We start from the raw sequence: 21960 nt of genomic DNA, 5'->3' as shown, positions 1-21960 counted from the left end.
TATACGTCACACTAGAAACATCGCCTGAAAGACACATATCGCCATCTGCTGTCTGGAGGGTGGAAACGCAGTTGAGGAGGGAAAACTATTTTTATTCTTCATTGAATTATAATATTATAAAGCAGTTTAGGGAAACGTTTTTTTCTCTCCATTAAATATTAATATTATATCAACACGTACAAAGAGCAACAAGTGTTGTTTGATTAGTTCAGATTTTTTTAATGAGAATTTAAAACAAACTCTACATCTACTCCACATCTGTATTTCTGATTCAGTCAAATAACTAGATATCAAAATAAGCACCTAGTTATTGATATCCTTGATAAAGATGAGCTAAAATTACTGTATGAAATAAATAAATAAACTTTACCCACTACCAGGATATTTTAGCCCAAAACCTGGTTACCTCTCTGCTAGGAGGCTGAAACTTGGCCATAAGTGGATCTTCCAGCAAGACACATCAACATCCACAAAGAAATGGTTAATTGGGCACAAAATCAACATTTTCAATGGCCATCTCAGTCTTCGGACTTGAACTCCATTGAAAACCTGTGGTTTGAATTGAACAGGGCAGTCCATAAGACAGACTAAATAAATCAAGGACATGGAGAGATTCTGTATGGAGGAATGGTCTAAGATCCCACCCAATGTGTTCTCTAATCTCATAAAACATTTCAGTGTCGTTATTCTCCCAAGGGGAGGGTGCTGGAGTATTGAAAACATGGGTGGCAATAATTCAGACCCCAACCTTTTGAGAATTACATTTTAAACTAAATCTCTTTCTCTGAGCAATTGTATTAGTATAAAATAATATAATTTCCTTTTTTTGTGTTGGTGTAACAATACATCATGTAGATGTATATAATGAACAGACTAGGTCTATACTGCTCCTACATGGTGTAACAATACATCATGTAGATGTATATAATGAACAGACTAGGTCTATACTGCTCCTACATGGTGTAACAATACATCATGTAGATGTATATAATGAACAGACTAGGTTCTATCCTATTCTACTGTATCTGTCTATGTATTACTCATCACATATGTATATACTGTATTCTATCCTATTCTACTGTATCTCTCTATGCATTACTCATCTCATATGTATATACTGTATTCTATCCTATTCTACTGTATCTGTCTATGTATTACTCATCTCATATGTATATACTGTATTCTATACTATTCTACTGTATTTTAGTCTATGCCACTCTGACGTTGCTCGTCCAAATATTTATATATTCTTAATTCCATTCCTTTACTTTAGATGTGTGTATTTGTTGTGAAGTTGTTACATATTATTGCACTGTTGTCCTTGAGTGGTCCAGCCAGAGCCCGGACTTGAACCCGATCAAACATCTCTGGAGAGACCTGAAAATAGTTGTGCAGCGATGCTCCCCATTCAACCTGACAGAGCTTGAGAGGATCTGCAGAGAAGAATGGAAGAAACTACCCAAATACAGGTGTGCCAAGCTTCTAGTGTCATACCCAAGAAGACTCAAGGCTGTAATCGCTGCCAAAGGTGTTTCAACAAAGTACTGAGTTAAGGGTCTGAACACTTATGTAAATGTAGGATTGGGCCGTTGTCATCAAACTTCCATGATTAGTAAGAATTAGGGTAGATTTATAGGACTATTGTTTTTATGATTCATACATACTTTCCTAACCCTAAAATGTACCTAAATAATCTACAAGATCAGAGTATTTTTAAATCTACCAGTTGGTGTTGAAACAGAGACGACTGATGACTTTCTTGAATTGATCCCTAGTTTCTGACTCCGTGTATTCTATTGAGTCCGTCAACAAAATTAGAATGAAAAGGTATTTAAAGGTACAACATTCTAATTAAAGGTATTACCGTATTTAAAAGAATGGCTTAAGATGAAATGGACTCTAAACCCTATTGAATGAAAACTCCATGACAAAATCTGTTGGCCAACAACTGTGAGGGTTTTCAGCAAGGTATCAACACATGCAGAGTGTGAGTAAGCAAGACATACATTCCTAAATGGGGATCGGCCCCAGTCTCCTGGTAAAACACCAGAACCCTCCCCCTACAGCATTTATGTTCATTTTGAGAAAGTAGCACTACAGTCTCCGGGTAAAAAACTACTTTTGGGTAAAAATAGACGCAACACCTGTCTATGAATTTGAGAGGTTACATTGATGCTCCAGATACTCAACTAGTCTAAAGCAGACCAGTTTTATTGCTTCTTTAATCATAACAACAGTTTTCAGCTGTGCTAACATAATTGCAAAAGGGTTTTCTAATGATCAATTAGCCTTTTAAAATGATAAACTTGGATTAGCTAACACAACGTGCCATTGGAACACAGGAGTGATGGTTGCTGATAATGGGCCTCTGTACGCCTATGTAGATATTCCATTAATAATCAGCCGTTTCCAGCTACAATAGTCATTTACAACATTAACAATGTCTACACTGTATTTCTGATCAATTTGATGTTATTTTAATGGACAAAAAATGGCTTTCTTTTAAAAAAAAGGTTATTTCTAAGTGACCCCAAACTGTTGAACGGTAGTGTACATCTACATCCTCCCATGTTGCTGAACCACTGATCAATAACTCCCTATTACAGGAAAAAACACTATTTCCATTGGTTGTTAGTACTGTACTGACCTCTCGTCCTCTGTCTCTCTCGTACTCTGCCTTGTGTATTTATCTTCAAAATATTCTTATAGTCCCAACATAGAACCAAATAGACTTCCCAAAAACAATATGGCATTTACTTTATTTCACATTTATTTAATCAGATATGTCAATTGAGAACCAATACGCATTTACAATGACAATCTGAATGAAGAAATACTAATATCAATCTATTTAATAATTAACATGTTTGAAATATCCCAATGATATAGTGAACAACATTTAGGGGTTTACACTTGCATTCAATCAATCTTAAGTTCATAATCAAAACATTTTTTTTTACTCTTTTAATCCGATTTTCGACATGATCATGTCTTGAGCTGGGAAAAACATGTAGACCTATTTTTCAGTATGATTTCATTCATACAATATTATTTAATGTAGAATGAACAAAAACACAATTTCTCAATCAAAAACATAAGTCAGAACACAGCCTCTCTATTCTCTCATGTGATTTCAGGTCCTCTGACTGGGAAAATGTCTTTTCACAATGAGAGCAGTGGTATGTCTTCTCCTCCTGTGTATTAGTATGTTGGAAAGGCTTTTCTCCTGTGTGTGTTCTCTCATGCTTTTTCAAGCTCCCTAACCGGGTAAAACTCTTTTCACAATTGGAACAGTGGTAAGGCTTTTCTCCTGTGTGTATTCTCTCATGCTCCTTCAGGCTCGCATACCACCTAAAATTCCTTCCACAGTGGGAACAGTGGTACGGCTTCTCTCCAGAGTGTCTTCTCATATGTATTTTCAGGTTCCCTAACCCAGTAAATATCTTTACACACTGAGAGCAGTGGTAGGTCTTCCTATCTTCTGTGTGTATTTCTTCATGTTGTTTCAGGTACTGTAACTGGGTAAACCTCTTTCCACACTGGGAACATTGGAAACTCTTTTCTCTTGTGTGTGTCCTCTCATGCTCTTTTAGGTTCCCTAACTTGGTAAAACTCTTTCCACAGTGGGAGCATTCGTAAGGGTTTTCTCCTGTATTCTCTCATGTACTTTCAGGTTCCTTAACCACTTAAAACTCTTTCCACACTGGGAACAGTGGTGTTGTCTCGCTGGTTTGGGCGTCTCTGGGTCTGGTTCCCCTGAAGGAGTCTCCCTGCTGTCAGAGTGAGAGTCTGGTCCCTCTCCTACCAAAGACAAACAGAGTTTTTAGTTAAATATTAAACAGAGAACTGAATTAAACCTCCATGAAATAAAACTGTCTTCCTGTGAGGCTAGATTCCTCAAAAACCTGAAGTCAGTTTTCAGAACATTACATAATTTAATAAAAACTTGGTGGCTGCCCTAATAATAATAATAATGTAGAACATAAAATCTAATCTTTCTCTCATGTTTATAGGCTGAGCAGAGCTCTACAATAGGGAAAGGGGGATACCTAGTCAACTGAATGGATTCAACTGAAATGTGTGTCCCGTATTTAACCCAACCCCTCTGAATCAGAGAGGTGTGGGGGGCTGCCTTAATAGACATCCACGTCATCGGCAGCCAGGGAACAGTGGGTTAACTTCCTTGCTCAGGGGCAGAATGACAGCGTTTTTACCTTGTCAGCTCGGGGATTTGATCCAGCAACCTTTCGGTTACTGGCTCCTACCTGCCAGGCTACATAATGTCGTATTTTAGGCTGAGCAGAGCTGTATAATAATAGATAATGTCATGTTTATAGGCTGAGCAGAGCTCTATAATAATAGATCATGTTTATAGGCTGAGCAGAGCTCTATAATAATAGATCATGTTTATAGGCTGAGCACAGCTCTATAATAATAGATAATGTCATGTTTATAGGCTGAACAGAGCTCTATAATAATAGATAATGTTTATAGGCTGAGCAGAGCTCTATAATAATAGATAATGTCATGTTTATAGGCTGAACAGAGCTCTATAATAATAGATAATGTCATGTTTACAGGCTGATCAGAGCTCTATAATAATAGATAATGTCATGTCTTCAGGCTGATCAGAGCTCTATAATAATAGATAATGTCATGTTTCCAGGCTGATCAGAGCTCTATAATAATAGATAATGTCATGTCTTCAGGCTGATCAGAGCTCTATAATAATAGATAATGTCATGTTTATAGGCTGAGCAGAGCTCTATAATAATAGATAATGTCATGTTTACAGGCTGATCAGAGCTCTATAATAATAGATAATGTCATGTTTACAGGCTGAGCAGAGCTCTATAATAATAGATAATGTCATGTTTATAGGCTGAACAGAGCTCTATAATAATAGATAATGTCATGTTTATAGGCTGAACAGAGCTCTATAATAATAGATCATGTCATGTTTATAGGCTGAACAGAGCTCTATAATAATAGATCATGTCATGTTTATAGGCTGATCAGAGCTCTATAATAATAGATCATGTTTATAGGCTGAGCAGAACTCTATAATAATAGATAATGTCATGTGTATAGGCTGATCAGAGCTCTATAATAATAGATAATGTCATGTTTATAGGCTGAACAGAGCTCTATAATAATAGATAATGTCATGTTTATAGGCTGATCAGAGCTCTATAATAATAGATAATGTCATGTTTACAGGCTGATCAGAGCTCTATAATAATAGATAATGTCATGTTTACAGGCTGAGCAGAGCTCTATAATAATAGATAATGTCATGTTTATAGGCTGATCAGAGCTCTATAATAATAGATAATGTCATGTTATAGGCTGATCAGAGCTCTATAATAATAGATAATGTCATGTTTATAGGCTGAACAGAGCTCTATAATAATAGATAATGTCATGTTTATAGGCTGAGCAGAGCTCTATAATAATAGATAATGTTTATAGGCTGATCAGAGCTCTATAATAATAGATAATGTCATGTTTATAGGCTGAACAGAGCTCTATAATAATAGATAATGTCATGTTATAGGCTGATCAGAGCTCTATAATAATAGATAATGTCATGTTTATAGGCTGATCAGAGCTCTATAATAATAGATCATGTCATGTTATAGGCTGATCAGAGCTCTATAATAATAGATAATGTCATGTTTATAGGCTGAACAGAGCTCTTTAATAATAGATAATGTCATGTTTATAGGCTGAACAGAGCTCTATAATAATAGATAATGTCATGTTATAGGCTGAACAGAGCTCTATAATAATAGATAATGTCATGTTTATAGGCTGAGCAGAGCTCTATAATAATAGATAATGTCATGTTTACAGGCTGATCAGAGCTCTATAATAATAGATAATGTCATGTTTATAGGCTGATCAGAGCTCTATAATAATAGATAATGTCATGTTTATAGGCTGATCAGAGCTCTATAATAATAGATCATGTTTATAGGCTGAACAGAGCTCTATAATAATAGATAATGTCATGTTTACAGGCTGATCAGAGCTCTATAATAATAGATAATGTCATGTTTATAGGCTGATCAGAGCTCTATAATAATAGATCATGTTTATAGGCTGAACAGAGCTCTATAATAATAGATAATGTCATGTTTATAGGCTGAGCAGAGCTCTATAATAATAGATAATGTCATGTTTACAGGCTGATCAGAGCTCTATAATAATAGATAATGTCATGTTTATAGGCTGATCAGAGCTCTATAATAATAGATAATGTCATGTTTATAGGCTGATCAGAGCTCTATAATAATAGATAATGTCATGTTTATAGGCTGATCAGAGCTCTATAATAATAGATCATGTTTATAGGCTGAACAGAGCTCTATAATAATAGATAATGTCATGTTTATAGGCTGAACAGAGCTCTATAATAATAGATAATGTCATGTTTATAGGCTGATCAGAGCTCTTTAATAATAGATAATGTCATGTTATAGGCTGAACAGAGCTCTATAATAATAGATCATGTTTATAGGCTGAACAGAGCTCTATAATAATAGATAATGTCATGTTATAGGCTGATCAGAGCTCTATAATAATAGATAATGTCATGTTTATAGGCTGATCAGAGCTCTATAATAATAGATAATGTCATGTTTATAGGCTGATCAGAGCTCTATAATAATAGATAATGTCATGTTATAGGCTGATCAGAGCTCTATAATAATAGATAATGTCATGTTTATAGGCTGAACAGAGCTCTATAATAATAGATAATGTCATGTTTATAGGCTGATCAGAGCTCTATAATAATAGATAATGTCATGTTTATAGGCTGATCAGAGCTCTATAATAATAGATAATGTCATGTTATAGGCTGAACAGAGCTCTATAATAATAGATAATGTCATGTTTATAGGCTGATCAGAGCTCTATAATAATAGATAATGTCATGTTATAGGCTGATCAGAGCTCTATAATAATAGATAATGTCATGTTTATAGGCTGATCAGAGCTCTATAATAATAGATAATGTCATGTTATAGGCTGATCAGAGCTCTATAATAATAGATAATGTCATGTTTATAGGCTGATCAGAGCTCTATAATAATAGATAATGTCATGTTTATAGGCTGATCAGAGCTCTATAATAATAGATAATGTCATGTTATAGGCTGATCAGAGCTCTATAATAATAGATAATGTCATGTTTATAGGCTGAACAGAGCTGTATAATAATAGATAATGTCATGTTATAGGCTGAACAGAGCTCTATAATAATAGATAATGTCATGTTATAGGCTGATCAGAGCTCTATAATAATAGATAATGTCATGTTATAGGCTGAACAGAGCTCTATAATAATAGATAATGTCATGTTATAGGCTGAGCAGAGCTCTATAATAATAGATAATGTCATGTTATAGGCTGATCAGAGCTCTATAATAATAGATAATGTCATGTTATAGGCTGATCAGAGCTCTATAATAATAGATAATGTCATGTTATAGGCTGATCAGAGCTCTATAATAATAGATAATGTCATGTTTATAGGCTGAACAGAGCTCTTTAATAATAGATAATGTCATGTTTATAGGCTGATCAGAGCTCTATAATAATAGATCATGTTTACAGGCTGATCAGAGCTCTATAATAATAGATAATGTCATGTTATAGGCTGATCAGAGCTCTATAATAATAGATAATGTCATGTTTATAGGCTGATCAGAGCTCTATAATAATAGATAATGTCATGTTATAGGCTGATCAGAGCTCTATAATAATAGATAATGTCATGTTATAGGCTGATCAGAGCTCTATAATAATAGATAATGTCATGTTTATAGGCTGATCAGAGCTCTATAATAATAGATAATGTCATGTTATAGGCTGATCAGAGCTCTATAATAATAGATCATGTCATGTTATAGGCTGATCTGAGCTCTATAATAATAGATAATGTCATGTTATAGGCTGATCTGAGCTCTATAATAATAGATAATGTCATGTTATAGGCTGATCTGAGCTCTATAATAATAGATAATGTCATGTTACAGGCTGATCAGAGCTCTATAATAATAGATAATGTCATGTTATAGGCTGAGCAGAGCTCTATAATAATAGATAATGTCATGTTTATAGGCTGATCAGAGCTCTTTAATAATAGATAATGTCATGTTATAGGCTGAACAGAGCTCTATAATAATAGATCATGTTTATAGGCTGAACAGAGCTCTATAATAATAGATAATGTCATGTTATAGGCTGATCAGAGCTCTATAATAATAGATAATGTCATGTTTATAGGCTGAGCAGAGCTCTATAATAATAGATAATGTCATGTTTATAGGCTGATCAGAGCTCTATAATAATAGATAATGTCATGTTATAGGCTGATCAGAGCTCTATAATAATAGATAATGTCATGTTATAGGCTGATCAGAGCTCTATAATAATAGATAATGTCATGTTATAGGCTGATCAGAGCTCTATAATAATAGATAATGTCATGTTTATAGGCTGAACAGAGCTCTATAATAATAGATAATGTCATGTTTATAGGCTGAACAGAGCTCTATAATAATAGATAATGTCATGTTTATAGGCTGATCAGAGCTCTATAATAATAGATAATGTCATGTTTATAGGCTGATCAGAGCTCTATAATAATAGATAATGTCATGTTTATAGGCTGATCAGAGCTCTATAATAATAGATAATGTCATGTTATAGGCTGATCAGAGCTCTATAATAATAGATAATGTCATGTTATAGGCTGATCAGAGCTCTATAATAATAGATAATGTCATGTTATAGGCTGATCAGAGCTCTATAATAATAGATAATGTCATGTTATAGGCTGATCAGAGCTCTATAATAATAGATAATGTCATGTTATAGGCTGATCAGAGCTCTATAATAATAGATAATGTCATGTTTATAGGCTGATCAGAGCTCTATAATAATAGATAATGTCATGTTATAGGCTGATCAGAGCTCTATAATAATAGATAATGTCATGTTTATAGGCTGATCAGAGCTCTATAATAATAGATAATGTCATGTTATAGGCTGATCAGAGCTCTATAATAATAGATAATGTCATGTTATAGGCTGATCAGAGCTCTATAATAATAGATAATGTCATGTTATAGGCTGATCAGAGCTCTATAATAATAGATAATGTCATGTTATAGGCTGATCAGAGCTCTATAATAATAGATAATGTCATGTTATAGGCTGATCAGAGCTCTATAATAATAGATAATGTCATGTTATAGGCTGATCAGAGCTCTATAATAATAGATAATGTCATGTTTATAGGCTGAGCAGAGCTCTATAATAATAGATAATGTCATGTTATAGGCTGATCAGAGCTCTATAATAATAGATCATGTTTATAGGCTGATCAGAGCTCTATAATAATAGATAATGTCATGTTATAGGCTGTATTTGATCCAATGTAAATAACATTTTGTTGGTGTCCCACTTCATCTCTAAAGTAATAATTACCATACTTTCTAAATGATAATTCTTTAGTTCAGCCTTTCCTTGAAATGGCTATTTTATTTTATGTTTTTTTGTAGACTTACAAACGTTTGCTAATATGTTCAGTCTCCCCAAAACGCTTGTCCTTTTGCTAATATGTTCAGTCTCCCCATAACACATGTCCATTTCATGTCAATAATGCATCTTATTTTATGTATTTCTCCAACATTATTTAGAAATCTGCTTTTTGTTGGTATACACACTCCACACAAGGCCTACAATAGACACACATCAAAAGTTTCATTTATAACTTGTTTGCCATTCTGTGAGACAATTAAGTTGTTATTTTGTGGTGGGAGGGACTCTGATGGTATACACATGTTACAGTTAAGCAATAAGACCAGAGGAAGTGTGGTATATGGCCAATATAGCATGGTTAAAGACTGTCCTTATGCACGACGCAACACAGAGTACCTGGATACAGCCCTTAGCCGTGGTATATTGGCCATCTATCACTGAGGTGTCTTATTGCAATTATAAACTGGTTACCAACGTAATCAGAACAGTAAAAATACATGTTGTCATACCCATGGTATACGGCCTGATATACCACGGCTGTCAGCCAATCAGCATTCAGGGCTTTAATCACCCATTTTAAAATGTAGCTTCAACATATTATAACATAAATTCCTAGAGTACAGAACAACATTTTCAAGTATAGAATTTCAGTAGCATGCTGCTTTAAAACAACACATTCGTTCAAAACCTTTGCAGTTAGAGCTCGTTTTTAAGACAGTACTTACTGGTGGTAATCAGATCTCCTGACTCCTCTGTCAATATGACAGTTCTCTCTCCCTGTTTCCCCTCCTTCACTTCAAAAACTACATCCTCCTCTTTCACCTCTTCCTCTTCTTTCACTGTAACAGCCTCACCCTCTACTTCTTGTTTTACTGTAACATCCTCTTCTTCCTTCTCCTCTTTCACGACAATGTTCAGCCCCAGAGCTTCTTTCTCCGTCCAGCAGACCTCCTCTTCTTTAACAGGAGGGGAGTAGTTTAGGGAGCTCATGTTCGGGGATGTTAGCTAGCTAGCTAGTTAGCATGAGCGACTAGTTTAGTGCTAGGCTAATTTATCAAGCCAGCTAGTTGACTAACAATGTACCTATAACATTTAAATGGGGGCAATTAACTAGATGTCAGAAGTATATTTAAAAAACAGAGGCAAATATGCACAGAAACAGTCTAAATGTTTTGGCTGTTGGCTACCGAGGTGGCTGACTAGATGTTGTTGAAGAAGTGTTCCGTCCACTAGATTATACGTCACGCTGCAGCATCGCCTGAAAGACGCACATCGCCGTCTGCTGACTGGAGGGAAACGCAGTTGTTGTTGCACACAAATGTATTTTTCATTCCTTTCATTAAATAATAATATTATATTGAGACGTTCAAAAAGAGCAGTGCATATTTTGAGTGAGAATTTAAAACATACTGTCCTTCACATCTGTATTTAAGGCAGTTTCATATTCATTCATTTAAAGAAACCCACTGGTCACACTGGTTGAATTATCTGTCAAAATAGGAACTCTGCAGCCTAGTTGAACAGTGATCTATGTTCTATTAACGCTGCTGGGAGCAAACTGGAGAGTAGCTAGAGGAAAACAAACCTAACTGCATGTCCAGGCCCTGGTATATCATCAGACTGCATACAAACCTAACTGCATCCCCAGTCCCTGGTATATCACCAGACTGTACAAACCTAACGGCATCCCCAGTCCCTGGTATATCATCAGACTGTACAAACCTAACTACATCCCTAGTCCCTGGTATATCACCAGACTGTACAAACCTAACTACATCCCCAGTCCCTGGTATATCACCAGACTGTACAAACCTAACTACATCCCCAGTCCCTGGTATATCACCAGACTGTACAAACCTAACTGCATCCCCAGTCCCTGGTATATCACCAGACTGTACAAACCTAACTACATCCCCAGTCCCTGGTATATCACCAGACTGTACAAACCTAACTGCATCCCCAGTCCCTGGTATATCACCAGACTGTACAAACCTAACTGCATCCCCAGTCCCTGGTATATCACCAGACTGTACAAACCTAACTGCATCCCAGTCCCTGGTATATCACCAGACTGTACAAACCTAAGTGCATCCCCAGTCCCTGGTATATCACCAGACTGTACAAACCTAACTACATCCCCAGTCCCTGGTATATCACCAGACTGCATACAAACCTAACTGCATCCCCAGTCCCTGGTATATCACCAGACTGTACAAACCTAACTGCATCCCCAGTCCCTGGTATATCACCAGACTGTACAAACTTAACTACATCCCCAGTCCCTGGTATATCATCAGACTGCATACAAACCTAACTGCATCCCCAGTCCCTGGTATATCATCAGACTGCATACAAACCTAACTGCATCCCCAGTCCCTGGTATATCATCAGACTGCATACAAACCTAACTGCATCCCCAGTCCCTGGTATATCACCAGACTGTACAAACCTAACTGCATCCCCAGTCCCTGGTATATCATCAGACTGTACAAACCTAACTACATCCCCAGGCCATGGTATATCACCAGACTGCATACAAACCTAACTGCATCCCCAGTCCCTGGTATATCATCAGACTGCATACAAACCTAACTGCATCCCCAGTCCCTGGTATATCATCAGACTGCATACAAACCTAACTGCATCCCCAGTCCCTGGTATATCATCAGACTGTATACAAACCTAACTGCATCCCCAGTCCCTGGTATATCATCAGACTGCATACAAACCTAACTGCATCCCCAGTCCCTGGTATATCACCAGACTGTACAAACCTAACTGCATCCCCAGTCCCTGGTATATCATCAGACTGTACAAACCTAACTACATCCCCAGGCCATGGTATATCACCAGACTGCATACAAACCTAACTGCATCCCCAGTCCCTGGTATATCATCAGACTGCATACAAACCTAACTGCATCCCCAGTCCCTGGTATATCATCAGACTGCATACAAACCTAACTGCATCCCCAGTCCCTGGTATATCATCAGACTGTATACAAACCTAACTGCATCCCCAGTCCCTGGTATATCATCAGACTGTATACAAACCTAACTACATCCCCAGTCCCTGGTATATCATCAGACTGTACAAACCTAACTGCATCCCCAGTCCCTGGTATATCATCAGACTGTATACAAACCTAACTGCATCCCCAGTCCCTGGTATATCATCAGACTGCATACAAACCTAACTGCATCCCCAGTCCCTGGTATATCACCAGACTGCATACAAACCTAACTGCATCCCCAGTCCCTGGTATATCATCAGACTGCATACAAACCTAACTGCATCCCCAGTCCCTGGTATATCATCAGACTGCATACAAACCTAACTGCATCCCCAGTCCCTGGTATATCACCAGACTGTACAAACCTAACTGCATCCCCAGTCCCTGGTATATCATCAGACTGTACAAACCTAACTACATCCCCAGGCCATGGTATATCACCAGACTGCATACAAACCTAACTGCATCCCCAGTCCCTGGTATATCATCAGACTGCATACAAACCTAACTGCATCCCCAGTCCCTGGTATATCATCAGACTGCATACAAACCTAACTGCATCCCCAGTCCCTGGTATATCATCAGACTGTATACAAACCTAACTGCATCCCCAGTCCCTGGTATATCATCAGACTGCATACAAACCTAACTGCATCCCCAGTCCCTGGTATATCACCAGACTGTACAAACCTAACTGCATCCCCAGTCCCTGGTATATCATCAGACTGTACAAACCTAACTACATCCCCAGGCCATGGTATATCACCAGACTGCATACAAACCTAACTGCATCCCCAGTCCCTGGTATATCATCAGACTGCATACAAACCTAACTGCATCCCCAGTCCCTGGTATATCATCAGACTGCATACAAACCTAACTGCATCCCCAGTCCCTGGTATATCATCAGACTGTATACAAACCTAACTGCATCCCCAGTCCCTGGTATATCATCAGACTGTATACAAACCTAACTACATCCCCAGTCCCTGGTATATCATCAGACTGTACAAACCTAACTGCATCCCCAGTCCCTGGTATATCATCAGACTGTATACAAACCTAACTGCATCCCCAGTCCCTGGTATATCATCAGACTGCATACAAACCTAACTGCATCCCCAGTCCCTGGTATATCACCAGACTGCATACAAACCTAACTGCATCCCCAGTCCCTGGTATATCATCAGACTGTATACAAACCTAACTGCATCCCCAGTCCCTGGTATATCACCAGACTGCATACAAACCTAACTGCATCCCCAGTCCCTGGTATATCATCAGACTGTATACAAACCTAACTGCATCCCCAGTCCCTGGTATATCATCAGACTGCATACAAACCTAACTGCATCCCCAGTCCCTGGTATATCACCAGACTGTATACAAACCTAACTGCATCCCCAGTCCCTGGTATATCATCAGACTGCATACAAACCTAACTGCATCCCCAGTCCCTGGTATATCATCAGACTGCATACAAACCTAACTGCATCCCCAGTCCCTGGTATATCATCAGACTGTACAAACCTAACTGCATCCCCAGTCCCTGGTATATCATCAGACTGTATACAAACCTAACTGCATCCCCAGTCCCTGGTATATCACCAGACTGTACAAACCTAACTGCATCCCCAGTCCCTGGTATATCACCAGACTGCTGTGACCCTCCCACTCTGTCTGCTGAATTCTTTCTCTTTGCTCTTCCTTAATAGGATGTCGGTGGGCGGAGCCGGGAGGGTCGTCAGTGAAATGGGACACACCTGGGCTGGGGGGGGCGCTGGAAGATGGCGGCGAGTGTAGACGAGATTTCAGCTTGCTCCGAGTAACCTTAACTTTTATCCCTCTCAAACTTACTTAAATGTAACGGAACTTGGCTTATAGTAAACACAATAGAGAACAACACTTAGTTGACCGATAATTTGATTCATAACTTTGAGAAATGGAAGGAAAAAATGTGCGAAAGAGCAAAGGGAGGAGAAGGCAGTTGCTAGCTGAGCACTCATATGTTGGAGAAAAACCGCCACCTGACTCATCAGGAGAAGAAATGGAGGATTCTGGACATTCGGTTGATTCTGAAAATGCAGTCAATAGTCCTGCACCCAAAAAGACACAGAAAGAATTATCTTTGCGCGAATTACAGGTCAACATAATCGATGCTGTCTCTGCAAAGATAAACGAAAGAGCCGATGGTCTGGAGAAAATGATACGCGAAAACACATCAAAAATAGTTGACCTCGAGACCTCTGCATTCTGACTGTACACCAGAGAAGACACACAGGAGAGAAACCTTATATATGTGGTCAATGTGGGAAGAGTTTTGGTCAATCTGGAGAACTGACTTTACACCAGAGAATACACACAGGAGAGAAACTTTTAGCTGTGATCAATGTGGGAAGAGTTTTACTACATCTGATCATCTGACAGTACACCAGAGAATACACACAGGAGAGAAACCTTTTAGCTGTGATCAATGTGGGAAGAGTTTTACTACATCTGATAATCTGACAGTACACCAGAGAATACACACAGTAGAGAAACCTTATAGCTGTGGTAAATGTTGGAAGAGTTTTGGTCAATCTGGACATCTGACAGTGCACCAGAGAACAAACACAGGAGAGAAACCTTATAGCTGTGGTAAATGTGGAAAGAGTTTTGGTCAATCTGGAGATCTGACTCAACACAAGAGAACACACACAGGAGAGAAATCTTTTGGCTGTGGTCAATGTGACCAGAGATACTCTGATAAAAGATCTCTGATTAAACATCAGAAAATACATGGAGTTGTTTCGTGATATCAATGAAATGATGTCACAATGTAGAATGTTTTTAACATTGTAGAAGGAGTATTTTAATGATGTCACAATGTAGAAACCTAAATGTTTGCCCCCTGTTCTATTGATTTCAGCATGATATGGATATTAGCCTCAGGGGGAAAATCCAGGCTCTGAATTGGAAGAGTTACTATTTATGTGATTTAACAAAAAGTGACTAACACAAAAAGAGCTCTGTTACACTTACCACGTTGGTGACCCACTTGAATCAAAATGCAACACTTCAAAATGTAGCTAGCTGTTTTCTACAAGTTGTCCTCTAACCGGGGATGTACACATTATTCCCAGATTCCGTGTGGTTTTTGAGCTTAGTTTTAACAGGACGTGCAACTTCATCTCCCTCCTCTCGCACAATTGATTTTAGCGATGAGTTATGACAAATAAGTGTTGTGTTCCTTTGTTTAGCGACCCCTAAATTTAAATGTATCACTCCAAAATGTAGCTGACTGTCTTCTGCAGGTTGTCCTCTAACCAGTGAGGTAAAATATATCTCCCATTTCCATATGTTTATTTTTTAGTTGTGTTAGTTTCAACATCATGTACAACCTGATTTCCCCCCTAATCGATATCAGTGATTTATAGCTACTTGTCAAAACAACAGCGTTTTTGGTGCTTGTGCATTTTATAAGGTGCTTGTTTTAAAAAATACAAGTAATATGATTATTGTGGCAGATGTTTGTGTATGTAGCACATTTTATGTTTTCAATTTATCACAAACTGTTTCCGCATATTGGTTAATGATTTGGACACGTTTAAACTGTGTTTTGACATTGGGGATATCCCACCTAGCAACATGTCATTGAAAATAAGACAATCAAATATTTCATATTTACATGTAACATTTAGTACTGATAATTATTTATGCAACCAACTGACAATTTTGGGGTTTTTGGTACAATTATATTGACATTGTTGCCCTGCTTTTAGAATATCAGGGTTCATTCTCAGATGTGCCAACCCAAATGTACTAGAGCATGACATTGGGGACTGGGCCCGATCCAACAACATGCCTATCTAGTGAACCCTGAAAAGAGAGAGAAGCTCCGCAGTGAGGTGGAAAGTTACTACGGATATTTGCAGGAGTTTCCTCTTGAAATCAGACATGTCTGTGATAAGGACAACTTGGTTTCTGATTGTCTCAAGGGTGGGCAGTCAAAAAGATTTGTGTTTTCCTCTTTTGGACGACTTGGTTCCTGATTGGGGTGATGAGAGTTCTAGAAGCTAGTGAGTTTTCAAAAAATAAGGTTGTAGAAAAATATATATTTAGAAATATGTTTATAGGGGGGGGGGGGTCATAAACCTCTATATTTAACACAGTCTATTCAGGTCCTTCAGTAGATTCAGAGAGGGGAAGAGAGAAAGGTATTTATGGGGGGGGGTCATAAACCTTACCCACAGGCCAACGTCATGACAGTGTTGTGTGTGGGTATTATCAAACCCTAAAGTAAAAACAAACAAAATATGTCCAGGCCTTTTCCATTTAGGTAGTTTACAGCCTCAATCTCACTCACCCAAGATTATAGTCCCAGGAAACATTCCAAAGAGAGACAATGAAATCCCCATTTTCCCAAAGACAAACACAAAACACTTCGTTAGCATTCATTATACAACTGATTCAGAAACCCAAAAGTTAACTACAAACAAAACCTAATGATAATTCCACTGTACTCCCTCATCATTAATTATTAGTTTTAATCTGCATCAATTGTATATGCATGCTTAATTGACCCTTAGACACAATTATCCTGGTATCATTACTAGACCAATGTCCAACAAATATGTGATAGCTTTTTCACCTTTGGATTGTTCAGCAATATTTAATCCCAGGCATTTAATAAAATGTAGTTTGAGACGTGTTCTCTCATGTCGCCTTTAACATACATACTTCAGTTGACTTTCATCCGTCCTGGAGGAAAGAATCCTACTCAAACACATCAGATAATACAATGTTTAATTAAGTGAAAACAACACCAAAAATAAACAGTAAACAAACCCATAACCTCTTTCCAGCAATCAAATCATTTCAACCTGTAGCATAAATTTAGTACAACAATCCTTGTTTAACAAATCTAAAACCTTTCAAAAAATGTGTGCTGTCTCATCAGCGTAAGAATCAAAACAAACTTTTTTCCATTCATAATATACAATCTTTTAATTCCCCAAAGGTCAATACTGTTCAGCTCATACATGAATGATCTTCCTTCTGTCTGTACAGGGTCTGAAGTTCCAATGTATGCAGATGATACAGTGATAAATGCATGCAATTAACAAACAACCTACACAAAAACTCACTACTGTAACGGTTCAGATGACAAAGTTGCTAAGAGACTCATGTTTGCATCTCAATAAAATTAAAAAACACCAAACACAGTCTGCATGTTCCTTACAAGGAAAACAACTGATGCCCCTGAGACAGATGTCTATTGTATCAGGGGAAAAGTTCCAGGTGGTATCTGATTTTAAGTTCCACGGCATCATACTTGATTCCAACCTCTCTTTTAAAAGCAAATGAAAAAAATGTCTTCAAATAACCATATGCAACCTAGCTAATTTCCAAAACATATGAAATTGTTTTACTACAGAAGTAACTAAACTATGCTTCAAGGTCTCAGAGCGAGTAACGCTATTCGCGCGCACCACCGCTAACTAACTAGCCATTTCACATCGGTTACACTCACCCCCTCACAAAGCTCGTCCTCGCGCTATCTTACGTCTTACAGGAACGCGCATACCGGCCAAGCACACGCACAACTGTGATGAATTTGCCCTGTCCCTGTAAATATAAAATTAACTCCACCTGTAATTCACTGTACTGTCCTGACATTGTTCCACGTAATGGAAACAGAGTATAATGTTTAAATACATAAACTTCCTTTTGTAATTCACTGGTGTTACCTAAACATTCAAACCAAGAATCAATAACCAGCTTCACATCACAAAATGCTTCCTTCCAGCCAAACATAGCCCAAGCATAGCTCAGCGCACATAACCAATTCTCTTCTCATCTTTTGTTTTACCCGTAAGCAAAAATATAACCCACTACTCAACCAACGTTCTGCCTTACCTCTATAGTAAGATTAAAACCAATGTTCCAACTGTATCTCTTTCGGCTTCACATTTTTGAAATGTCTATGACTTTATATGTACCATGTAAATCGCCAAATTTATATAATACTTAATACAATTTATTACTACTCCCTATCCGCTCATTATAATTCATTAGATTTCGGTAACCTTCTCTTCATTTTAAACTAAACAAGCCATCAAAACGTTCGGTTTATATCTTAAACAACCACCATCAACCTTATGGTTCCATTCAAAACATAACAATAAAATTGTAGTCCCATAGTGCATGGGCTGGGATCCGAACCCAGGCCTCCCGCGTGGCAGGCGAAAATTCTACCACTGAACCACCAATGCTATTGCTTGGAGGTGCAATTTCGGTGGTTATGTCCAACTCCGTCACAATGTTTACAGGGTGTATAACAGTTTCTTGCGAGATGTCCCGTCCTATCGCAGTTAAAACACCGCTTCACTCCGTCTTTGTCAGCGTATCTCCCTGTTTTTCCCCTTCTGTCTACGGAGTCTCTGCTCCTCCCCGCTATTTCTCCTAGGTTTGTTATCAGGTACTCTGTTACCCCGACAGTTACGGTTAGTTGCTCTATCTCAACCGATTCACTCTTTTTGCAGTTTCGACCTATTTTATTGCAGTGTTTACACAGAACCTCACATTCTCTAGCAAAATGACCCGGTTTGTGACAGTTAAAGCATCCATCTCCCCCTTTCTTTTGTCTATTCCCATCCGGACTTTGGTTATGGTAAACGGGTCTACCGGGGGCTCTGGGTGGTGCAGCACCACTTACACGCTCTCGACCCCACGTTCTTATCATTATATCTCCCTTTGTTTCTATCCACTTTTTTAATAAAGTGGCTACATCCTGTCCTCCTCCCTGTGTCTCTTCCTCTTTACCTCCCTCGGCTCCCTGAGGACTAGCATATGGGGGAGGGGGTAAAGTTACGGGCGGCACTTGATATAGTTGCCTCCGTCCCACTACCACCACCTCGCTATCTGGTTTCTCCCGCCACCCCTGGTCAGCCAGGGAGGGGTATAATATGGGTTTAGATGTTGTCTCTGTGTGAGCCGTGGGAGTCCTCTCTGTCTTTTCCTGTTCCTCCTCGTTACTTTGTTTTTCTTTCCCCATTTACTTAAGCTTCTCTATCATTATCAGTCCTATTCTCTCCTTCTGTCTGGCTTTCTCCATTGCTTCCATAAATGTACCTTCTCCGGGTTCTCCCGCTTTCTTCCATTTCCCCTCTGCTTTCTGAATTTTCCGCTTCAATGCTCCCAGTATTCTACCTGGCTCACCTTCTGTGGGAACTCCATCAGGAGACAATACCCAACCATCCTCTATCCAATCCATATAGAGTTTCTCTCCTCGTCTCTTCTATTCTTTCCCTCCGTTGATTTCCAGCGTGGATTTTAGAGCCTGTAATACTCTCTCCGCTTCTTCACTGATAGTCATATTTTAGTTTTACTGTATGATTTTCATTTTTATTTCTGACCAATTCGATAATTAGTCCCTTATTTAAAGCACGTTAACTATTTATTTAAATCCACTTATTTCAACCTATTTAGTTAAACTCGGTTCTTATTTTAACCTAATTATATGGAACCGGAGTTATTCAATACAATTCAAATATCACTCCATAACATTTCAAACCAATTATTTAAACCCGTGTTTTACAGTGTCAAGCTTCAAACATCAACTAATTTGATAACTCTCCAGTCGAGTCAACAATATCTCTCATTTAAACCATATATTCTTCAGACCCAACCACTCCCGCAGTATGGGCCTTGCCAATAGCCACAATTATCGTCCTATCTAAAATATTCCTCCCGTCTTTTATTGCTTTTTCGTTAATAATTTCAAACAGTAAACTATTCCCTATTATTCCACGCCTAAATGTATCATATTATTTTATTTCCAATCCTTTTATTATACCATTATTCTCTTATCTTTAAATCCTCAATTCAGTATTCCTCTTTTATTTCGCCTTATAACCTCACCTCCTTTCCCAAGAATTACTCTACCGAACCCAACCGCACCTTTATATGAACGAATCTTGCCTGTCATCCAGTATTCTTATCTAAAATTTCACGATCATTGTCGGGGTAATTCCTTGAACCTAACCGCACTTTTATATGTACGAATCATTACCGATACCAATTACAAACCCAATTATTCTCTATCTAAAATTTCCCGATCGAACCTAACCGCATTTCTATATGTACGAATCATTGCCGATACCAATTACAAACCCAATTATTCCCTATATCATCGAACCTAATCGTATCCTTCCTTACGAATCTCGCCGATAGATTTCAGTATTCTCCCTGAACCTAACCGCACCTTTTATATTTTACGGATCTCGCCAGGTGCAAAATACTCAAAGGTACCATTAATAACAACACATCTACCACAGGTTTGCATTTCACAATGGTGACTATCAAATTTCTTATCTACTCATAATAATTCATAATTTTGTTCACTTACATCGAACAGGTGCTTCACAAAATTAATTTGGTTAAAGCCAATATGCAGATCTTTAGTTATTATAACAATAGGTGTCTGCTTACCTGTTTTTAGTAGCCCGGACAATTTGTAAAGTACACCGTTTCCCCGAAAGCGAAGTCCAATTGGCTGATTAAATGCTCAGCGTAAACGTCCTATATACCAGACCGTCGGGGTTCACCATGTTAATGTTGCGACAGTTCGTTTCTGGTAACAGAACAAAATAGTCAGCACATAGTAACTTCTGATTTAGCTGTACTTTAATTAATGCAAACACGTGCGTGGTATATGTGTGGTTCGTGTATATATACGGTCTCACTGTTTTACCTCGCAGGGCAAAACAGAGAAGAGGACGACACATCCTATTGTTCTGTCTTTTACACTGACAGAGATAGTTCCTGCTCAATGCTGGCCTGTCCGAGGGAGGAGGAGCGTGGTTTAAACTTGCTCCTCCTGTCGTCGGCGTGTAGGCTGATAACCAGCGTCGTGACGCACTTCCTGTTGCCGGTTGTAGTTCTTCTTGTCTTCAGTTGATTTACTCGCAGTTCATATACTTAATATTGTAGCATAGCTTCCCCAGTATATTATAAAGGTTATGCATACAAATAGCCAGTTCAACCCTAACAATTGTTACACCATGTAGGAGCAGTATAGACCTAGTCTGTTCATTATATACATCTATATGATGTATTGTTACACCATGTAGCAGCAGTATAGACCTAGTCTGTTCATTATATACATCTACATGATGTATTGTTACACCATGTAGGAGCAGTATAGACCTAGTCTGTTCATTATATACATCTACACGATGTATTGTTACACCATGTAGGAGCAGTATAGACCTAGTCTGTTCATTATATACATCTACATGATGTATTGTTACACCATGTAGGAGCAGTATAGACCTACAGCAGCTGGCTACTTATTTATATGTTGTTTGACTGAATGAAACTGCCTTAAATGTGCTGTAGTAAACATTTT

General features: G+C 38.1%; 1 protein-coding gene and 1 pseudogene across 1 annotated transcript; one reads left to right on the top strand and one right to left on the bottom strand.

Annotated features, from left to right (window-relative positions):
* Positions 1-15449, top strand: part of LOC145876227 (uncharacterized) — a 30784-nt pseudogene extending 15335 nt beyond the window's left edge.
* LOC106591999 (uncharacterized) lies at positions 2741-11140 on the bottom strand. The gene is made up of 2 exons (XM_082972010.1): positions 10281-11140; positions 2741-3801 (listed from the first exon to the last, which is right to left on the bottom strand). Exons 1-2 carry the CDS (start codon positions 10543-10545, stop codon positions 3599-3601), a joined length of 468 nt encoding a protein of 155 aa, XP_082828136.1. The 5' UTR covers positions 10546-11140; the 3' UTR covers positions 2741-3598.
* Positions 15450-21960: the final 6511 nt, after the last annotated feature.

The sequence above is a fragment of the Salmo salar genome, unplaced genomic scaffold, assembly GCF_965601325.2.
Source record: "Salmo salar unplaced genomic scaffold, fSalSal1 ptg000519l, whole genome shotgun sequence".
NCBI lineage: Eukaryota > Metazoa > Chordata > Actinopteri > Salmoniformes > Salmonidae > Salmo > Salmo salar.
Note: the sequence above shows the minus strand (reverse complement) of the source record. Positions and strands in the feature narration are given on the sequence as shown.